This window comes from Thalassophryne amazonica, unplaced genomic scaffold (assembly GCF_902500255.1).
Source record: "Thalassophryne amazonica unplaced genomic scaffold, fThaAma1.1, whole genome shotgun sequence".
NCBI classification, from domain to species: domain Eukaryota; kingdom Metazoa; phylum Chordata; class Actinopteri; order Batrachoidiformes; family Batrachoididae; genus Thalassophryne; species Thalassophryne amazonica.
This window is the reverse complement of record NW_022986332.1, coordinates 57,294-73,742: the sequence shown is the minus strand read 5'-3', so window position 1 is coordinate 73,742 and position 16,449 is coordinate 57,294. Positions and strand designations below refer to the sequence as shown.

Sequence of the window (16,449 nt, the reverse complement as noted above, 5' to 3'; positions counted from 1 at the left end):
GTCTCTTAACCATTAAAGTCAATGGAGAGGACCGTTTTTGTACGGACTTTAGGAAGGTCAATGGGGTGACGAGGCCGGATTGTTTCCCGCTGCCTCGAATGGAGGATTGTGTTGATCATGTTGGAGCTGCCCAGTTTGTCACGAAGCTGGATCTGCAAAAGGGATACTGGCAGGTGTCTCTGACGGCACGTGCCCAGGAGAGCTCTGCCTTTGTTGCACCCGATGATTTCCTCAGTACACGATGATGGCTTTTGGGATGCATAATGCTCCAGCGACGTTTCAGCGGCTTATGAACGTGGTGTACTCTTTTGTGAGGCATACAGTGAGGAAAATAAGTATTTGAACACCCTGCAATTTTGCAAGTTTTCCCACTTAGAAATCATGGAGGGGTCTGAAATTTTCATCTTAGCTGCATGTCCACTGTGAGAGACATAATCTAAAAAAAAAACAATCCGGAAATCACAATGTATGATTTTTTTTTTTTAATAATTTATTTGTATGTAACATACAAATAAATTATTAAAAATGCTGCAAATAAGTATTTGAACACCTACCAACCAGCAGGAATTCTGTCTCATACAAACCTGTTAATTTTTCTTTAAGAAGCCCTCTTATTCTGCACTCTTTACCTGTATTAATTGCACCTGTTTGAACTTGTTACCTGTATAAAAGACACCTGTTCACACACTCAGTCAGTCACACTCCAACCTGTCCACCATAGCCAAGACCAAAGAGCTGTCTAAGGACATCAGGGACAAAACTGTAGACCTGCACAAGGCTGGGATGGACTACAGGACAACAGACAAGCAGCTTGGTAGAAGACAAAAACTGTTAAGATTATTTATTAGAAAGTGGAAGAAACACAAGATGACTGTCAATCTCCCTCAGTCTGGGATTCCATGCAAGATCTCACTTTGTGGGGTAAGGATGATTCTGAGAAAGCTCAGAACTATACAGGAGGACCTGGTCAATGACCTGAAGAGAGCTGGGACCACAGTCACAAAGATTACATTAGTAACACATGATGCTGTCATGGTTTAAAATCCTGCAGGACAGCAAGGTCCCCCTGCTCAAGCCAGCACATCTCCAGGCCCGTTTGAAGTTCACCAGTGACCATCTGGATGATCCAGAGGAGGCATGGGAGAAGGTAATTTGGTCAGATGAGACCAGAATAGAGCTTTTTGGAATCAGCTCCACTTACCATGTTTAGAGGATGAGAACAACCCCAAGAAAACCATCCCAACCGTGAAGCATGGGGGTGGAAACATCATACTCTGGGGGTGCTCTTCTACAAAGGGGACAGGACGACTGCACCATATTGAAGGGAGGATGGATGGGGTCATGTATTGCGAGATTTTGGCAAACAACCTCCTTCCCTCAGTAAGAGCATTGAAGATGGGTCATGGCTGGGTCTTCCAGCATGACAATGACCCCAAACACAGCCAGGGCAACTAAGGTGTTATGTGTCGGACGCAGCCCGGAGAACCGACCAGCGTTTGAAGGACCCAGTATAAAATAAGCAGAGCACGGTACAAAGGATAACAGAGTTTAATGAACATAACAGTGCTGTGAAAAAAATATAAAAGTGCGAGGTCTGGCATGGTGGTTTTGCGGTGCGCTCCCAGCAGCGCTAACGGTCCGGAGCCAGAACCAATTCGGACCCAAGGACCCCGCCGACACCCCCCAGGTGGCCGCGACAAACCGAGTCTGTGAAAGAAGGAATCATTATGTGAGTCCACACTCAACACACAGAGAGAACGCTCAAAGGTGCACAAACAGCAAACACTTCCTGGCTTAATTACTAATCAGCTTCCCACCCTGCAGGCATGGAACACCCAGTTCACAAAACTCCACTGCAGTGGAAGCTGATTACACGACCAACATACAGCTCAATATAATAAGGTGTGAGGGACACCACATTTACTGACTGTATAAATGTTAGTCACAAAATCTAATGTACCTCAGGAAGTGTGCTGACGAGCGTGAGACCTCACCCCCTCCTCTTTCACAGACCATGCATCAAACCTGGACGTTCTCTGCATCCACTGATGATGAGATGGCTCCCGAGACGACGATCTCACCCGTCTGGTCACAAGGTCGAGTCTCTGGCAAATACACACTGTGTACTCCAGTCTTAAATGCCACCATGTTCCAATCCATGTAGATGCACCACAGCTGTGAGTCCTGACGAGCCGCAGGTGATCAGCCTCAGGTGATCAGGGTGAGGTCCTGATAAACTCAGCTACACAGCCACTCAGTCCCAAATGCAAGCCACCTGGAAGGAAAAACAAAAGACAGGACAAAAGACAGAAACAAAAAGGCAGCCAGGCCCCCCCAGCCATACAACATAAGGAGGGGCTCCGTAAGAAGCATTTCAAGGTCCTGGAGTGGCCTGGCCAGTCTCCAGACCTGAACTCAATAGAAAACCTTTGGAGGGAGCAGAAACTCCAAACCTGAAAGATTTGGAGAAGATCTGTATGGAGGAGTGGACCAAAATCCCTGCTGCAGTGTGTGAAAACCTGGTGAAAAACTACAGGAAACGTCTGACCTCTGTAATTACAAACAAAGGCTACTGTACCAAATATTAACATTGATTTTCACAGGTGTTCAAATACTTATTTGCAGCAGTAACATACAAATAAATTATTTAAAAAAATCATACATTGTGATTTCCAGATTATTGTTGTTTTTTTTTTTGATTATGTCTCTCACAGTGGACATGCACCTAAGATGAAAATTTCAGACCCCTCCATGATTTCTAAGTGGGAGAAGTTGCAAAATCACAGGGTGTTCAAATACTTATTTTCCTCAATGTATCTTGATGATGCGGTGATCTGTTCTCAAACGTGGGCTGAGCATGTAGACCATGTGGCTTCAGTCTTTGCGCATCTGAGTGAGACTAATTTGACTGTCAATCTTTCAAAATGTGAATTTGGTCAAGCGACAGTGACCTATCTTGGGAAAATGGTGGGGAGAGGTCATGTGCACCCTGTTCCCACCACTTGTACAGAGTTGCATCGGTATTTGGCGATGGTGGGGTACTATAGGGGGTTTTGTAAGAATTTTTCAGCAGTTGCTGCGCAGTTGACTGATCTCCTTAGTCCAAAGGTAGATTTTTGTTGGTCTGACTTGTGTCAGTCTGCATTTGAGCAGACCAAGTCTTTGCTGGTGTCTGCTCCTGTTTTGGCCGCGCCTTGTTTTGATGTGCCGTTTAAGTTGGCCGTAGACGCATGTGATTCAGGGGTAGGGGCTGTCCTGGTGCAGGATGGTGCTGATGGGGTTGAACATCCTGTCTCTTATTTTTCGAAGAAGCTTAATAAACATCAGAGGTGGTATTCTACTATCGAGAAGGAAGCTCTTGCCTTGGTTCTGGCTTTGGAGCATTTTGAAGTTTATGTGGGTGGTTCCAGCGTGCCTGTCCTTGTTTTTACAGATCACAACCCGCTCGTGATCCTGGCCCGCATGTGTAATAAGAATCGGAGGCTGATGAATTGGGCTTTATGGCTGCAGTGCTTTAATATTGTGGTACAGCACATGCGTGGAAAGGACAATGTGGTGGCTGATGTGCTTTCACGGCTGTAGGTTTGTTTTTTGTTTTTTCACTGAATGGATCTCTTTTTTTAGGATCCTATTCAGTATTTTTTGGGTGGGGGTGTTATGTGCTGGGCTTGTGATTCCTTACATTCTTATTTTTGTATTAATATTTTTTTTCTGGTTTATTTTTCAGGTTATAAGTATGTTTGTTTGTTTTTGTTTTTTTTCGTCTATAGATTTTTGTGGGTATTTTTTTGTGGTTTTGTGGAAACGCCCCCTCCGTCAGCCTATAAATAGGCTTGTCTGCTGGTTCGTTTCTCTCTCCTCTCTCTCTCTCTCTCTCTCTCACCTTCTCCAGCTCACTTTGTGCCGCGGTCTGGGCGTGGCTCGTCAGCACGCACAGCCATCAGCTGTCAGGCTCAGGCCTCAAGCCTTAGGCCTGAGCCTGACCTGTGAGTAGTTTTTGGATTTTTTCTTCTCTTTTGGGCCTGGTGGGACCGTACGGAAGCTCTGAGCTGCCAAGCCCTAAAAAATATTTGGCTCAGTATCATGTAATTACGTGATAAGTTTCATGTTATAACGTGATAAATATCACGTTATTTCGTGATATGAAATTATCATGTTATTTCATGATGCGGTATTTTCACGTTATAATGAGAAATTATCATGTTATAACAAGAAATTATCACGTTATTTCGTGATATGCAACTATCACGTTATTCTGACATAACAAATTATCACGTTATTCTGAGATATTCTTTTGATTGGGTTTAGGGGTTTTTGCTTTTTTTGTTAGTCCGGTGTTTGCAGCGGCTTCAGCGGCCCTGTATACGGTTGGCCCGCTGCTGCACCTGTTGTTTCAGGCCCCAACTTTGTTTTGTAACTTTTGGATTCTTTTTGGGACACGGGGATGTAAGTGAAATCTTAATAAAGAAGTCTACCTAAATGAAATAAATCAAGAAGAAGGAAGAATTACTTAATAATTAATCAAATTGACTGTTTGACTCTTTCCTCTGTTGTCTGTGTCTTAATAAATATGTTGTGTCCCTTTGGTCGTAACAAGAGGTTAAGTTTACATTTCACTCAGCTGGCTGACAACCTTGTGTTAAAATGCCAATAACTCATGAAGTTAAGGTGAAAATTCATAACTCAATAATGGAAGTAAATTATAGAAAGAAGTTACAGTAACAAATTGAGCTGATGGTTGTAAACAACGATCAGTGTTTATTTATTGGTCTGTCTGTCTGTTAGCTGGATTACATCAAAACTAAACGGATTTTGACAGAATTTTCACCACAGATAGATATTGGGCCATGAAAGAACCCATTAACCCATTTGGAGGTGATCCAAATCCAAATCTGGATTCTGGATCAAGATTTCCCTTGATACAGGCTTTGAAGGGTTACTTCAAAACTACTTTGTGGATTCTTGCCAAATTTTCTTCACAGATAGATATTAGGGCATGGAAGACTCCACTGAATTTTGGAGGTGATCCGGATCCGGATTGGCGGACATCAGAAAGCTCTTGTTCTTGTTTACAGTTTTGCATAGTGTCAAAAAGGAAAATCCTTATCCACAAATAACCCAGAATGCCCCAGCACATACAAGCATTTTGAGCATTAGCAGGACGTCTCTTTAACCATTCAGACATCATAGTCTTCACCTCTGCCTCAACACGGTCGGAGCGGTGTTTTGATTAGTCTGTGTCATTCCAGCATTGCCAGTCTGCAGTGCTGATTCCAAAACAGGCAAATGTCTCTCATCACATTTCTGTGAATAGTCTCTCTCAGCTTCAGGTTCACCCGTTCATGCTGCAGTTCTCACACGATCTGCCACACAGTCACATGTAACTCACGTCCCAGGAAGGAGGGCACTTATCTGGCAGCAACACACGCTCCACTATAAAGTAAGTCCCTTCAGCTGCTCCCTTGTTTGCACTCAGGGTCGCCACAGCAAATCCAAGGTGGATCTGCATGTTGAATTGGCACAGGTTTTTACACCGGATGCCCTTCCTAACGCAACTCCACATTACATGGAGAAATATGGCAGGGGTGGGATTTGAACCCGGAACCTTCTGCACTGAAACCAAGCGCATTAACCACTTGTCCACCGCCCCTGCTCCACTAACTCTCTAACTTTAGAATTCAAACTTGCACTCTCTGAATGAGCCTTCATACAGCCACCTGCCTCTCGTCTCTTCACACATCATGTTTGAAAAAGGACACACATACTTCCAGCCCTTCATTCTGCCAACTGAACCTGATAGTGACTATCAGGTTCAGTTGGCAGGTTCAGTAGAACTATCGACTCCTGAACCAGGAGTCGATAGTCCAAAAGACTTTCTCCTTCTCTCACTCGGATCTCTGCTTTCTTCAGCTGCTCTCAAACTACAGTTTCAGCATGAAAATCCACTTCCTTGCTCAGTGGTGGGCAGAGATAACCAAAAGGTTAGCTTCGCTAGCTACTAATCCGCTCACTGAAAAGATCACTTTTATAACAATAAACTGCTAAAACATTTAGCCGACGTTACAGCTAACCACTAACCGCTAACTTTTAGTATTGACTCGGTACACAGTTGGCTAAGCCAGCTTTGAGTTTAAGCACCGCAAGTGCTGCTGGGTAAATTCAAAGGTGATCACAAACCAAAAGCAAACAAAACGTCAGAGCTTCTGTCTTTATGCACTCGGCCCGCCACTACAAAAAAAAGAAAAAGCATCATTTACTTTCAACATGCTTCCACTCAGACAGTGGGCAGAAGACATGAAGCGTAAAGTGCCTTTCATGGTTTTTATGGTTTCATTTAAAACCAACTACGAGGTCTGTTAGAAAAGTATTAAACCTTTTTATTTTTTGCAAAAACCTGATGGATTTGAATCACGTGTGCTTGCATGAGCAAACCTTGAACCTTCGTGTGCATGCGTGAACTTTTTCACGCCTGTCGATTGCGTCATTTGCTGGTAAGCAGCCTTTGTGTGGGACATGTGTTGAAAAAGACGGAACGATTGGAGCAGCGCTACTGAATCAAATTTTGCCAGAAACTGGGTGACAACCAGGTGGAAACCATTCAGATTATTCAGACGGCTTTCGGTGACGATCCTCTGGGCATCACACAGATTAAGGAGCGGTACAACCGGTTTAAAGACGTCTGCACAACGGTGGAGAGCGAGCCACGCTCCGGTCGGCCATCAATGCGCTGAAATGACCAGATCATTTCCAAAGTGAACGCTGTGGTGATGTGGGACCATCATGTGACTATCCAAGAAATTGTGGAAGAGGTGGACATCAGCACTTTTTCGGTACATTCCACTGTGACAGAAGAATTTGCCATGAAAAGAGTTGAGATGAAATTCATGCTGCTGCTGACGGTGGAGCAAAAGCGCCTTCATGTTTAAGTCTCACAGGACATGTTGTGACATGCCCACCTCTTCCACAATTTCTCAGATAGTCACACGACTGAAAAGTCACCGAAAGCCGTCTGAATCATCCGAATGGTTTCCAACTGGGTGTCGCCCAGTTTCTGGCAAAATTTGATGTGGCGCTGCTGCAGTCGTTCCGTCTGGTTGTTTCTCTGTTATTTACAGTGGGCAGGGAATCGCTGTGAGCCGCGGTCGCTTCATGTTCATGTCGTTCTGGAGGAAACTGAAGTTTGCTCTTTAACATCCTGCTTATTGTCTTTTACAGCACTGTTTGTTCCACAGTAATATATATATATATATATATATATATATATATATATGTGAAAATATAATGTTTGAAATTCGGTTTGTGTTTTTGAAGTTCCATGCAGGTTAAACGTAGCAGACACAGAATATTTGGAATATTTGTTTTAGTAAGTTTTCAGGGTCTCATGCAGCAGTCTCTTTAAAAATGTTATGAAAGGCATAAAAGTTACATTTTGGTCATATAATGTTCATTTGCAATTGTCATGATGTAGTTTCTCAGTGTTATTTTGACTGCAGCAACTCTTTGCTGCACAAGGGATTATGGGATATCTCAATGGGGTGAATTGTGGTACTTTAAAATGATACTATCGTGAAACCGAAATAAACAACAACAACAAAAAAAAAGCCAATTTTGACACCCCTATAAATTTCCTGTAACTTGTGTGTTGGTTTTTACAATGCGTGTGATCAATGATCCACTTATATTGAGACGTTCTGAGCATAAAACTGACTTTGAGATTCACAAATATGTTGGTCTATTCACACTCCCATCCTGTAGATGGCTGTGTTCTCTGCATTTTGATTGCAGGGGTGGGGGAAGTGATGAGAGCATATCATTTTAATTTCCCATAATGCCTTTCAGTACATGCATCTGTTTAATGCTCAAACCTTCAGAATGAGTGCATTACTTTAAAAAATATGTGCAGTATCATATGTGAATGAGTGAAAGGTGTGTTGCATTTCATGTCTCCTGCCCACTGTCTGAGCATCAGCATGTTGAAAATAAATGACATATTTTTTTCTTCTTTGCAGTAACAGCTGGCAGCCCCTCTGCCACCTTCTGCTGGGGGAGGACTGAGCTTGTGTTTTGCAGTAATTAGACAATTACTGCAAAACAAACGACAGAAATAAACATGTAGGATTTTAGGTTTTACAGATGTTTTTGACCGTTAAGCTTTACTCACTATCAAATCAGTTTTATTTATATAGCGCCAAATCACAACAAACAGTTGCCCCAAGGCGCTTTATATTGTAAGGCAAAAGCCATACAATAATTACGTAAAAACCCCAACGGTCAAAACGACCCCCTGTGAGCAAGCACTTGGCGACAGTGGGAAGGAAAAACTCCCTTTTAACAGGAAGAAACCTCCAGTAGAACCAGGCTCAGGGAGGGGCAGTCTTCTGCTGGGACTGGTTGGGGCTGAGGGAGAGAACCAGGAAAAAGACATGCTGTGGAGGGGAGCAGAGATCAATCACTAATGATTAAATGCAGAGTGGTGCATACAGAGCAAAAAGAGAAAGAAACAGTGCATCATGGGAACCCCCCAGCAGTCTACGTCTATAGCAGCATAACTAAGGGATGGTTCAGGGTCACCTGATCCAGCCCTAACTATAAGCTTTAGCAAAAAGGAAAGTTTTAAGCCTAATCTTAAAAGTAGAGAGGGTGTCTGTCTCCCTGATCTGAATTGGGAGCTGGTTCCACAGGAGAGGAGCCTGAAAGCTGAAGGCTCTGCCTCCCATTCTACTCTTACAAACCCTAGGAACTACAAGTAAGCCTGCTTACTTTTAGTTCAATAAAGGACATTCAGCTGCATTATGGCTCCGTATAGCGGGACTTTAAAAAAGGTGATCCGGAACTGGGAAACCATCTGTACTTCTGCTACTTTTTCAGTGTAACTGCTGTGAATTTTAATTCATTTATTTACGTCTGTGTGAATCTTGTGTAAGCCTTAGGAGTGGTTAACTTATCCATTATTGTTTAGCTCGTGCTTGTTTGGCTACACTCTTGAATTTCCTAGTGCACAAAGTACACGACTTTACCTACTTTACACCCTCCGTAAATCCTGAGTGATGTTGGAAGATAGGGTGGCTCTCTTAGAGAGCCGTGTCCGTGAGTTAGAACAGCTTCTTAGCTCAATGGAGTTAGATGTTACGGGCACTCCAGATGAGGTTAGTGTTGGGCTGGTTAGCGAGCCCATTAGCATCAGCCTAGAAACGCCGCTGTGTGAGGACGGCTTTCGGACTGTGGCTAGGCGGAGGAAGCCCCGTAGGGCTTGGTGCCCGGTTTGTGGTGTTCTCTAATAAACATCCAATCATGGCCCTGAGTAGCTCCTGGCCATGTCTGTGTGATGATTCTTCTTGTATTATGGCAGAGGTCTTTAAAACAGGTCTGAGATATTTGGTGGTACACTGCATGCTGTATCGCCGACTTCTCCAGAGGCATCTCATTGGCTTCAACCAACAGTAAATCTCTCCGTATTGATCTGTCTGACTCCTGATTGCTTCTTCATCGCCACTCACATAGTCTGAAGAGATAGGCATCACAAACAAGAGTTCAACTTAATAACGCTGCTAGTGCAAACTCTTATTCTGCCTTGCCATGATGTTTGATGAAATCTAAAAGAACTTATAATGTGGGTTAATGTTAAAATGGAATCAAATCTTTACACTATTTGCTGTCAGACGTGAGGAGGCTGAGGGAGCAAGGAACTCATTTAATTCCAATAAGTGTTTGTTGAATTGAAACACCACTTTGTGTGTGCAGCGACCAAGTTTGAAAGAAACCAGGAATCGAGATCATGCAGTCTGCTTAGCCACATGGGCCTATGGTGGAGATTCCTGCAACTAAAGGGTGACCGCATGAATACAAGACTCTGAAGTGAGGTTAACAGTAGGAGATACATCTTGGGATAGGATGAAAAACTCCTACTTCTGTTAATCAAGACCCAATCGTACACGCCAGTGGGGACAGTTCGGTTCCTGTTTTGCTTCTGGCACAGAAACATGTTTATTTAGCCAGATGAGTCAATGGGGAGTGAATAATCTGCAGATTCGTTCTCTCAGACCATGTGGTCACTGGTGAAATTTTAAGAAGGCAAAAATTTCAGATGATGCTGTAGGAATTATTGAAGCGGACTGTCTGTTGCTGCATGATCTGCTGTGTGCATGCTAGACTTTTATTTATTGATTTCTCTTCTGCTTTTAATACAATCCATCCACATATTTTAACCTATAGGCTTTTAGATCAATTTAATTTAATTTAAGTAAGAATCTTGCTGGCTGGATTCTTGACTTTTTAACTGAGCGGACGCAGCGGGTCAGGTAAAGGGTGCGTCTTGTTTTTTATCCTGTATACAAACGTGTCAGAGCATGCAGGAGCATTTTAAAATATGCAGATGACTCTGTAATTGTCAGATTATTGCAAGATAATGAAACCAGTCATGGACCTGTTGTTGACTACTTTGTCAGGTGGTGTGAAGAGTCCCACCTTCAGCTTAACATTTCAAAGACTAAGGATATGATTGTGGACTTCAGAAAGAACCCCTGTCCATCTGAGCGCACAGTCATAAGGGTCAGAAGGTGGAACTTGTGCAGTCATACAAGTACCTTGGGACGACAATAGACTGTAAACTGAACTTTGAGACCAACTGTGAAGCTGTATGTAGAAAAGGGCATCAGCGTCTGTTTTCTTTGAGGAAGCTGTCTTCTTTTAATATTGACAAAACCATCATGACTGCTGTGCGTGTGAGTGTTGTCGTGTGATCTGTGTGTGTGCGTTGTTGCATGATCTGCTGTGTGTGTGCGCTGTTGCATGATCTGCTGTGTGTGTGCGCTGTTGCATGATCTGCTGTGTGTGTGCGCTGTTGCATGATCTGCTGTGTGTGTGCGTTGTTGCATGATCTGCTGTGTGTGTGCGCTGTTGCATGATCTGCTGTGTGTGTGCGTTGTTGCATGATCTGCTGTGTGTGTGCGTTGTTGCATGATCTGCTGTGTGTGTGCGCTGTTGCATGATCTGCTGTGTGTGTGCGCTGTTGCATGATCTGCTGTGTGTGTTGTGTTTCTGACTACAGTGTAAGTTTGTTCAGTATTCAAATGCACAACAGCGATTAACAGTAAATAAAGATAAACAGAGAAGGGTGAGACTTGGCAAGGACAGTGGTGAGCACAGTTCCGCTAATCCCTAATTAATGAAACTAACTTTGAAAACTATCAGTGGACCAGTTCCCTTCCACTAAATTTAGTTCCGCTAACTTTCAGTCCGCTAACTTTTTTTTTTTTGCTGGCATATCTCACCCATATTGGCCTCTCTTCGTTGGCTTCCTGTTAATTCTAGAATAGAATTTAAAATTCTTCTTCTTACTTATAAGGTTTTGAATAATCAGGTCCCATCTTATCTTAGGGACCTCGTAGTACCATATTACCCTAATAGAGGGCTTCGCTCTCAGACTGCAGGCTTACTTGTAGTTCCTAGGGTTTGTAAGAGTAGAATGGGAGGCAGAGCCTTCAGCTTTCAGGCTCCTCTCCTGTGGAACCAGCTCCCAATTCAGATCAGGGAGACAGACACCCTCTCTACTTTTAAGATTAGGCTTAAAACTTTCCTTTTTGCTAAAGCTTATAGTTAGGGCTGGATCAGGTGACCCTGAACCATCCCTTAGTTATGCTGCTATAGACTTAGACTGCTGGGGGGTTCCCATGATGCACTGTTTCTTTCTCTTTTGCTCTGTATGCACCACTCTGCATTTAATCATTAGTGATTGATCTCTGCTCCCCTCCACAGCATGTCTTTTTCCTGGTTCTCTCCCTCAGCCCCAACCAGTCCCAGCAGAAGACTGCCCCTCCCTGAGCCTGGTTCTGCTGGAGGTTTCTTCCTGTTAAAAGGGAGTTTTTCCTTCCCACTGTCGCCAAGTGCTTGCTCACAGGGGGTCGTTTTGACCGTTGGGGTTTTTCTGTAATTATTGTATGGCTTTGACTTATAATATAAAGCGCCTTGGGGCAACTGTTTGTTGTGATTTGGCGCTATATAAATAAAATTGATTGATTGATATTGTGTATTTGGATGTTATCTAGCTGAAGAAGTCTGGATGGAGTAGCCTTTCTACTTAAAGTGTGAAGCCACATTATGTGTGGTGCATATATTTACTGGAAATGGACCACTTTTGCTGGTTCCGGATCACGACACTCTGTGTCACTTTGGGTTCATTCCTGGCATCTGGTTGGAGCCCTTCTAATGCAGAATGATACACACTGTGCCCGAGAATGTGTTTTGAACGCAAAATGATATAAATTATACTTATTAAATGAGAATTTACTTCGTTTTGAAAGGCGCCATTATACGTTTTTATGAGCATAAAATGTGTGTGGAGTGTGGAGATGAGATTTCTCCGGAATTAAAAAGTAAAAGCCCCCCACATTCATGCCCATTCGTGTTGTTGAGATGAGCCCCAAAGTCCACAGTAGAGAAGCTTGAATCTTCGACTGGACTGGGTTCCTTGACGCGAGGACGTTCCACTTCAAATCAGAGAAGCTTCCTCAGCTAAAATTCTTGCTCTGGAAGTCTGACTTCTGTCTGACTCTTGTAGAGAAGAATAAAAAAGTCCACATGGATCACAACTACTGACACGAGGCTGCTGCTTCAGTGATCCACAACCGGCACATTTTCAGTCAGAGATAAATGTGTGCAGCAATTAAACAGCAAGACATAACACACTGACATTTTCTACCCAAGTAAGTAAGTATTTTCCCACTCTAGAACCAAAAACACTGAATGGCTAACTCACCTTTGCTACGTCTTAGAGATCGTTACTACCACACTTGCAGGAATGAGTGAGTGAGAAAACACGTGCACACCACGGAGACCGGGATGTTTGGATTCCTCTGCTGATCATAAGGACGGCTGGATCCGGTCGAGCTTGTGGTCGTTTGTAGACAAAACATCAGTCTTTCCATTGGTACCAAGTATTAGCTTATTCATGCTCATTACGAGAAACGGCAGCGCAAATACTACAGCAGTGATCCGGAACTGGGCAAGAGACTGTATTAGACTTGTTGGAACAGTAAAAAGAAAATGAAAGAAAATGAAAAAAAAAACACTCCCACAAGTAAACCACTCCTAAGATTAACAAAAGAGTAAAGTACTGAGCTAAAATTCACAACAATTACACAAAAAAAAAACCCACAGAGGTATTAAAGAAACGGGGGGGGGGGTCAATGATTCACAACAGGACTGAAGTTAAATAAGATTCAAAGGAAACGTATACAACTGTGTAAAGTTCAGAGGAGTGTCACAACAGCAAACAATCCACTGGAAAGCACCGGTACGGTGGCTGGGAAGTGCCAACTTTCTTTATTTTCTTTATTTGCTTTTCCATGTTGCACATTAGCTAAAAGTTGCCTCTGTGTAAGATGCTGACGGTCACATTTTGAGATGATTTTGGACTCTGTGACCAATTAGGTGAAGACGCTGTGCAGTAAGATGGTGGAGGCGGGACAAGCGTACATTGCAGCCAATCAGCTCTTCCTGTCCGGCCTGGCCAAGCTCTCCATGTGCAACAACAGCGACGGCGCCATCACTGTACGGACCTTCATGTTCGTAAGAATAATGACTGTCATTATTTTGGTAAAAATAAACAAACAGCACCTTAGACACCCTGTCAGTAGGATAGATCAGAGGTCTTCAGCTGGTCCCATGTGCTCACAGTGATGGTAACCAGCCGCTGGAGTTGGTGGTTACAGAGTAAACCTGCAGTCAACTGAAAACCTCTGCTATAGATACTAGTAGTACACCAACTACTACAGATGTAGTGGTGACCACCAAACTTGGTGGCCACCAGGACCCAGTCATTAGCCACAAGGCTTGACAAGCAGCTGGGCCTGTCTGTCAGTGTGCTGAACCCTGACCCCAAAACAAAAGTCTCACCGGGCCCCACTTTCAAACCCCACATTCCAGAGCTGAACATGTGTAGCAGCTTGTACTCTCTCTTGCCTTGTGTTGTATGTGCTGGCTCCTCCCACTCGCTTCCCTCATTATCTCCAGTGTGGGAGGCGGACCCTCTAAGCAGAAGCCCGGACTCAGAGAGTCCTGTGAGGTTTACTGATGACCGCTGCACAGCGACTCTTGCTGGCCTCTGTCACACATGCAGCAGTTTGTATGGATTTGTTTACAGAAACTTTGCAGACCCACTGAGTGACTCCATTAATCCTACGATCCAGTACTGCATGTGGTGCACTTTATTACGCATGATCCTCATTGTCGAGGCCACCAGAACTGGGCGGGGCTAGAAGTCCAGCACCATTCAAAAGTAATTTGTGTGTGGTCGAATGAAAAAACTTAAATCTGCCTCCACTGACAGGACCAAAGTTCAGACCAGATGTCCACAGAGTGGCCATAGAGATTCAAAAAATAGCTCAAAAAACAAACAAATAACAGACACGACTGTCACTTCAAAGAGTCACAAACTTTGATTGAGTGGAATAAATTCACAGCCTGTGAGGTATTTTTCTATGTCTCTTCCTTTCCTGTCAGCACTGTCTGGTCCAGTTCAACCAGGGTCTGCAGGAGCTGGTCGGCTTTCACACCGTGAGTATCTCCGTCACCACCGTCGCCGTTTCTCTCACCTCACTGAGGTCTTCTCATTGTTTGTCTTTCTGCCCTCAGATGTTGTTTGATCAGATTCAGAGAGCCATTGGCCAGCAGCTGACCAATCTCTGCACACAGTGAGTCCAACACGCCCACCACGTCCACCACGCCCACCTCCCTTTATTAAAAGATGGTGACCCAGTGATTTTAACTAATTGTAGACCAATATGTATCACTATCACTGCTGGCCACAATTCTTGAAGTGCTTGTGAGTGAAGAAGTAAAGGAGTTTTTCTATTCAAATGTCATTTTATTGGGGTGTCAGTCAGGCTTCAGGAGAAAACACAGCACCATCACAGCTGCAGTGAAAGTGGTAAATGACATTATTGTTGCATTAGACAAGAAACATCACTGTGCATCACTTTTTATTGATTTGTCAAAAGCGTTGACACTGTTGACTGTGATATTTTAAAACTTAGAGTCCTTCAATCAGGACTCTCAGAGCAAGCAGTCGCCTGGTTCTCAAACTACCTCAGTGACAGTACTCAGTGAGTTAAATATGATGGTCTGTGTTCTGAATTTGTTACTGTCTGCAAGGGGTGCCACAGGGTTCTGTATTGGGTCCCTTTTTATTTATTATTTATATTGATGATTCGGAATGTAATGTGGCTGTTGCTAATTTGCATTTTTATGCTGATGACACACTTATTTATTGCTGTGTTTCAACTCGTGTTCAGGCCATTGAATCCATGCAGAAAGCCTTTGTTGCTGGTCAGCAATCATTATTTCAGCTGCAGCTAGTTCTTCTCTAACTCTAAAGCCCCTTTCACACCAGGCCCACTTTGAGTTGCGTTGTGCGGTGTCATGATGGCACCATGTAGCTGCAACCTAGTGGCGAGACAATGTAGCTCAACACCACAACACTGCGAGGGACACAAAGGATGAAGCCAGTTGGACACCAAAAATTAAACATGTTTAATTAAACATTTAAAAAAAAATTTTGGCATCCTGTGCTCAACAGAAAAGAAGTAGTGTCAACGGCTTCTAAACAAAGCGAAACATATTCTGGACCACAACTCACTCCACATTCTTTACTGCTCACTGGTTTTACCATATTTACAGTACTGTGCAGAGGTATGGGGTAATACTTATAAAGGTACAACACAATCACTATCAGTAATGCAGAAAAGAGCTATAAGAATTATTCATAATACTGGCTATAGAGATCATACAAATCCACTATTTTTACAATCCAAATTCTTAAAATTCACAGACTTGGTTCATTTTCAAACAGTACAAATTGTGTATAAAGCAATAAACAATTTACTTCCAGCAAATATTAAAATATGTTTTTTTAACAGATCAGGGGATTACAGTCTGAGGGGGAAATTTAATTTAAAGCATCAGTGGGCACGAACAACATTAAAAGGTTTCTGTATTTCTGTCTGTGGTGTGAGGATGTGGAACAGATTGGGAGTGGGGCTCAAGCAATGTCCAAGCATGAACCAGTTCAACAGCGGTACAAAAATATGTTTTTTTCTAGGTATAGGGAGGAGGAAGGGTAATGAGGGTTAGGGTGTTTTTGTTTTTTGCTTCGGCTTGTAAATATATAGTATTTGTATGTAAGTAGGTATGTGTAGGTGTATATTATGTTTGTGTATATATATGTGTATATATGTGTATGTATATGTATATGTGTATGTATGTTGATGTGTGTATGTATATATGTATGTGTATGTGTATATATATGTATATATATATATATTGATATCGGTTTAGGTGTGTAGGAATCTATGTGTATATGTGGCAAAGGGTATTACTGGTTGTGGGGAAGAAGGTGTAGAGATAAATAAGCTGATGCTTCACCCTACCCCTTTTTGGACATGTTGGGTACAC

The 16,449-nt window shown here is 43.1% G+C and overlaps 1 protein-coding gene across 1 annotated transcript in view; it reads left to right on the top strand.

The window, feature by feature from the left end:
- The first annotated feature begins 241 nt into the window (after nucleotides 1-241).
- zgc:162872 (BAR_ACAPs and ArfGap_ACAP domain-containing protein) overlaps nucleotides 242-16,449 on the top strand; it is a 50,282-nt gene continuing 34,074 nt past the window's right edge. Inside the window, exons 1-5 of the mRNA XM_034165599.1 lie at nucleotides 242-310; nucleotides 5,315-5,440; nucleotides 13,429-13,548; nucleotides 14,500-14,553; nucleotides 14,632-14,690. Of these exons, the coding sequence (XP_034021490.1) occupies nucleotides 242-310; nucleotides 5,315-5,440; nucleotides 13,429-13,548; nucleotides 14,500-14,553; nucleotides 14,632-14,690 (428 nt within the window). The remainder of the gene's footprint in view (nucleotides 311-5,314; nucleotides 5,441-13,428; nucleotides 13,549-14,499; nucleotides 14,554-14,631; nucleotides 14,691-16,449) is intronic.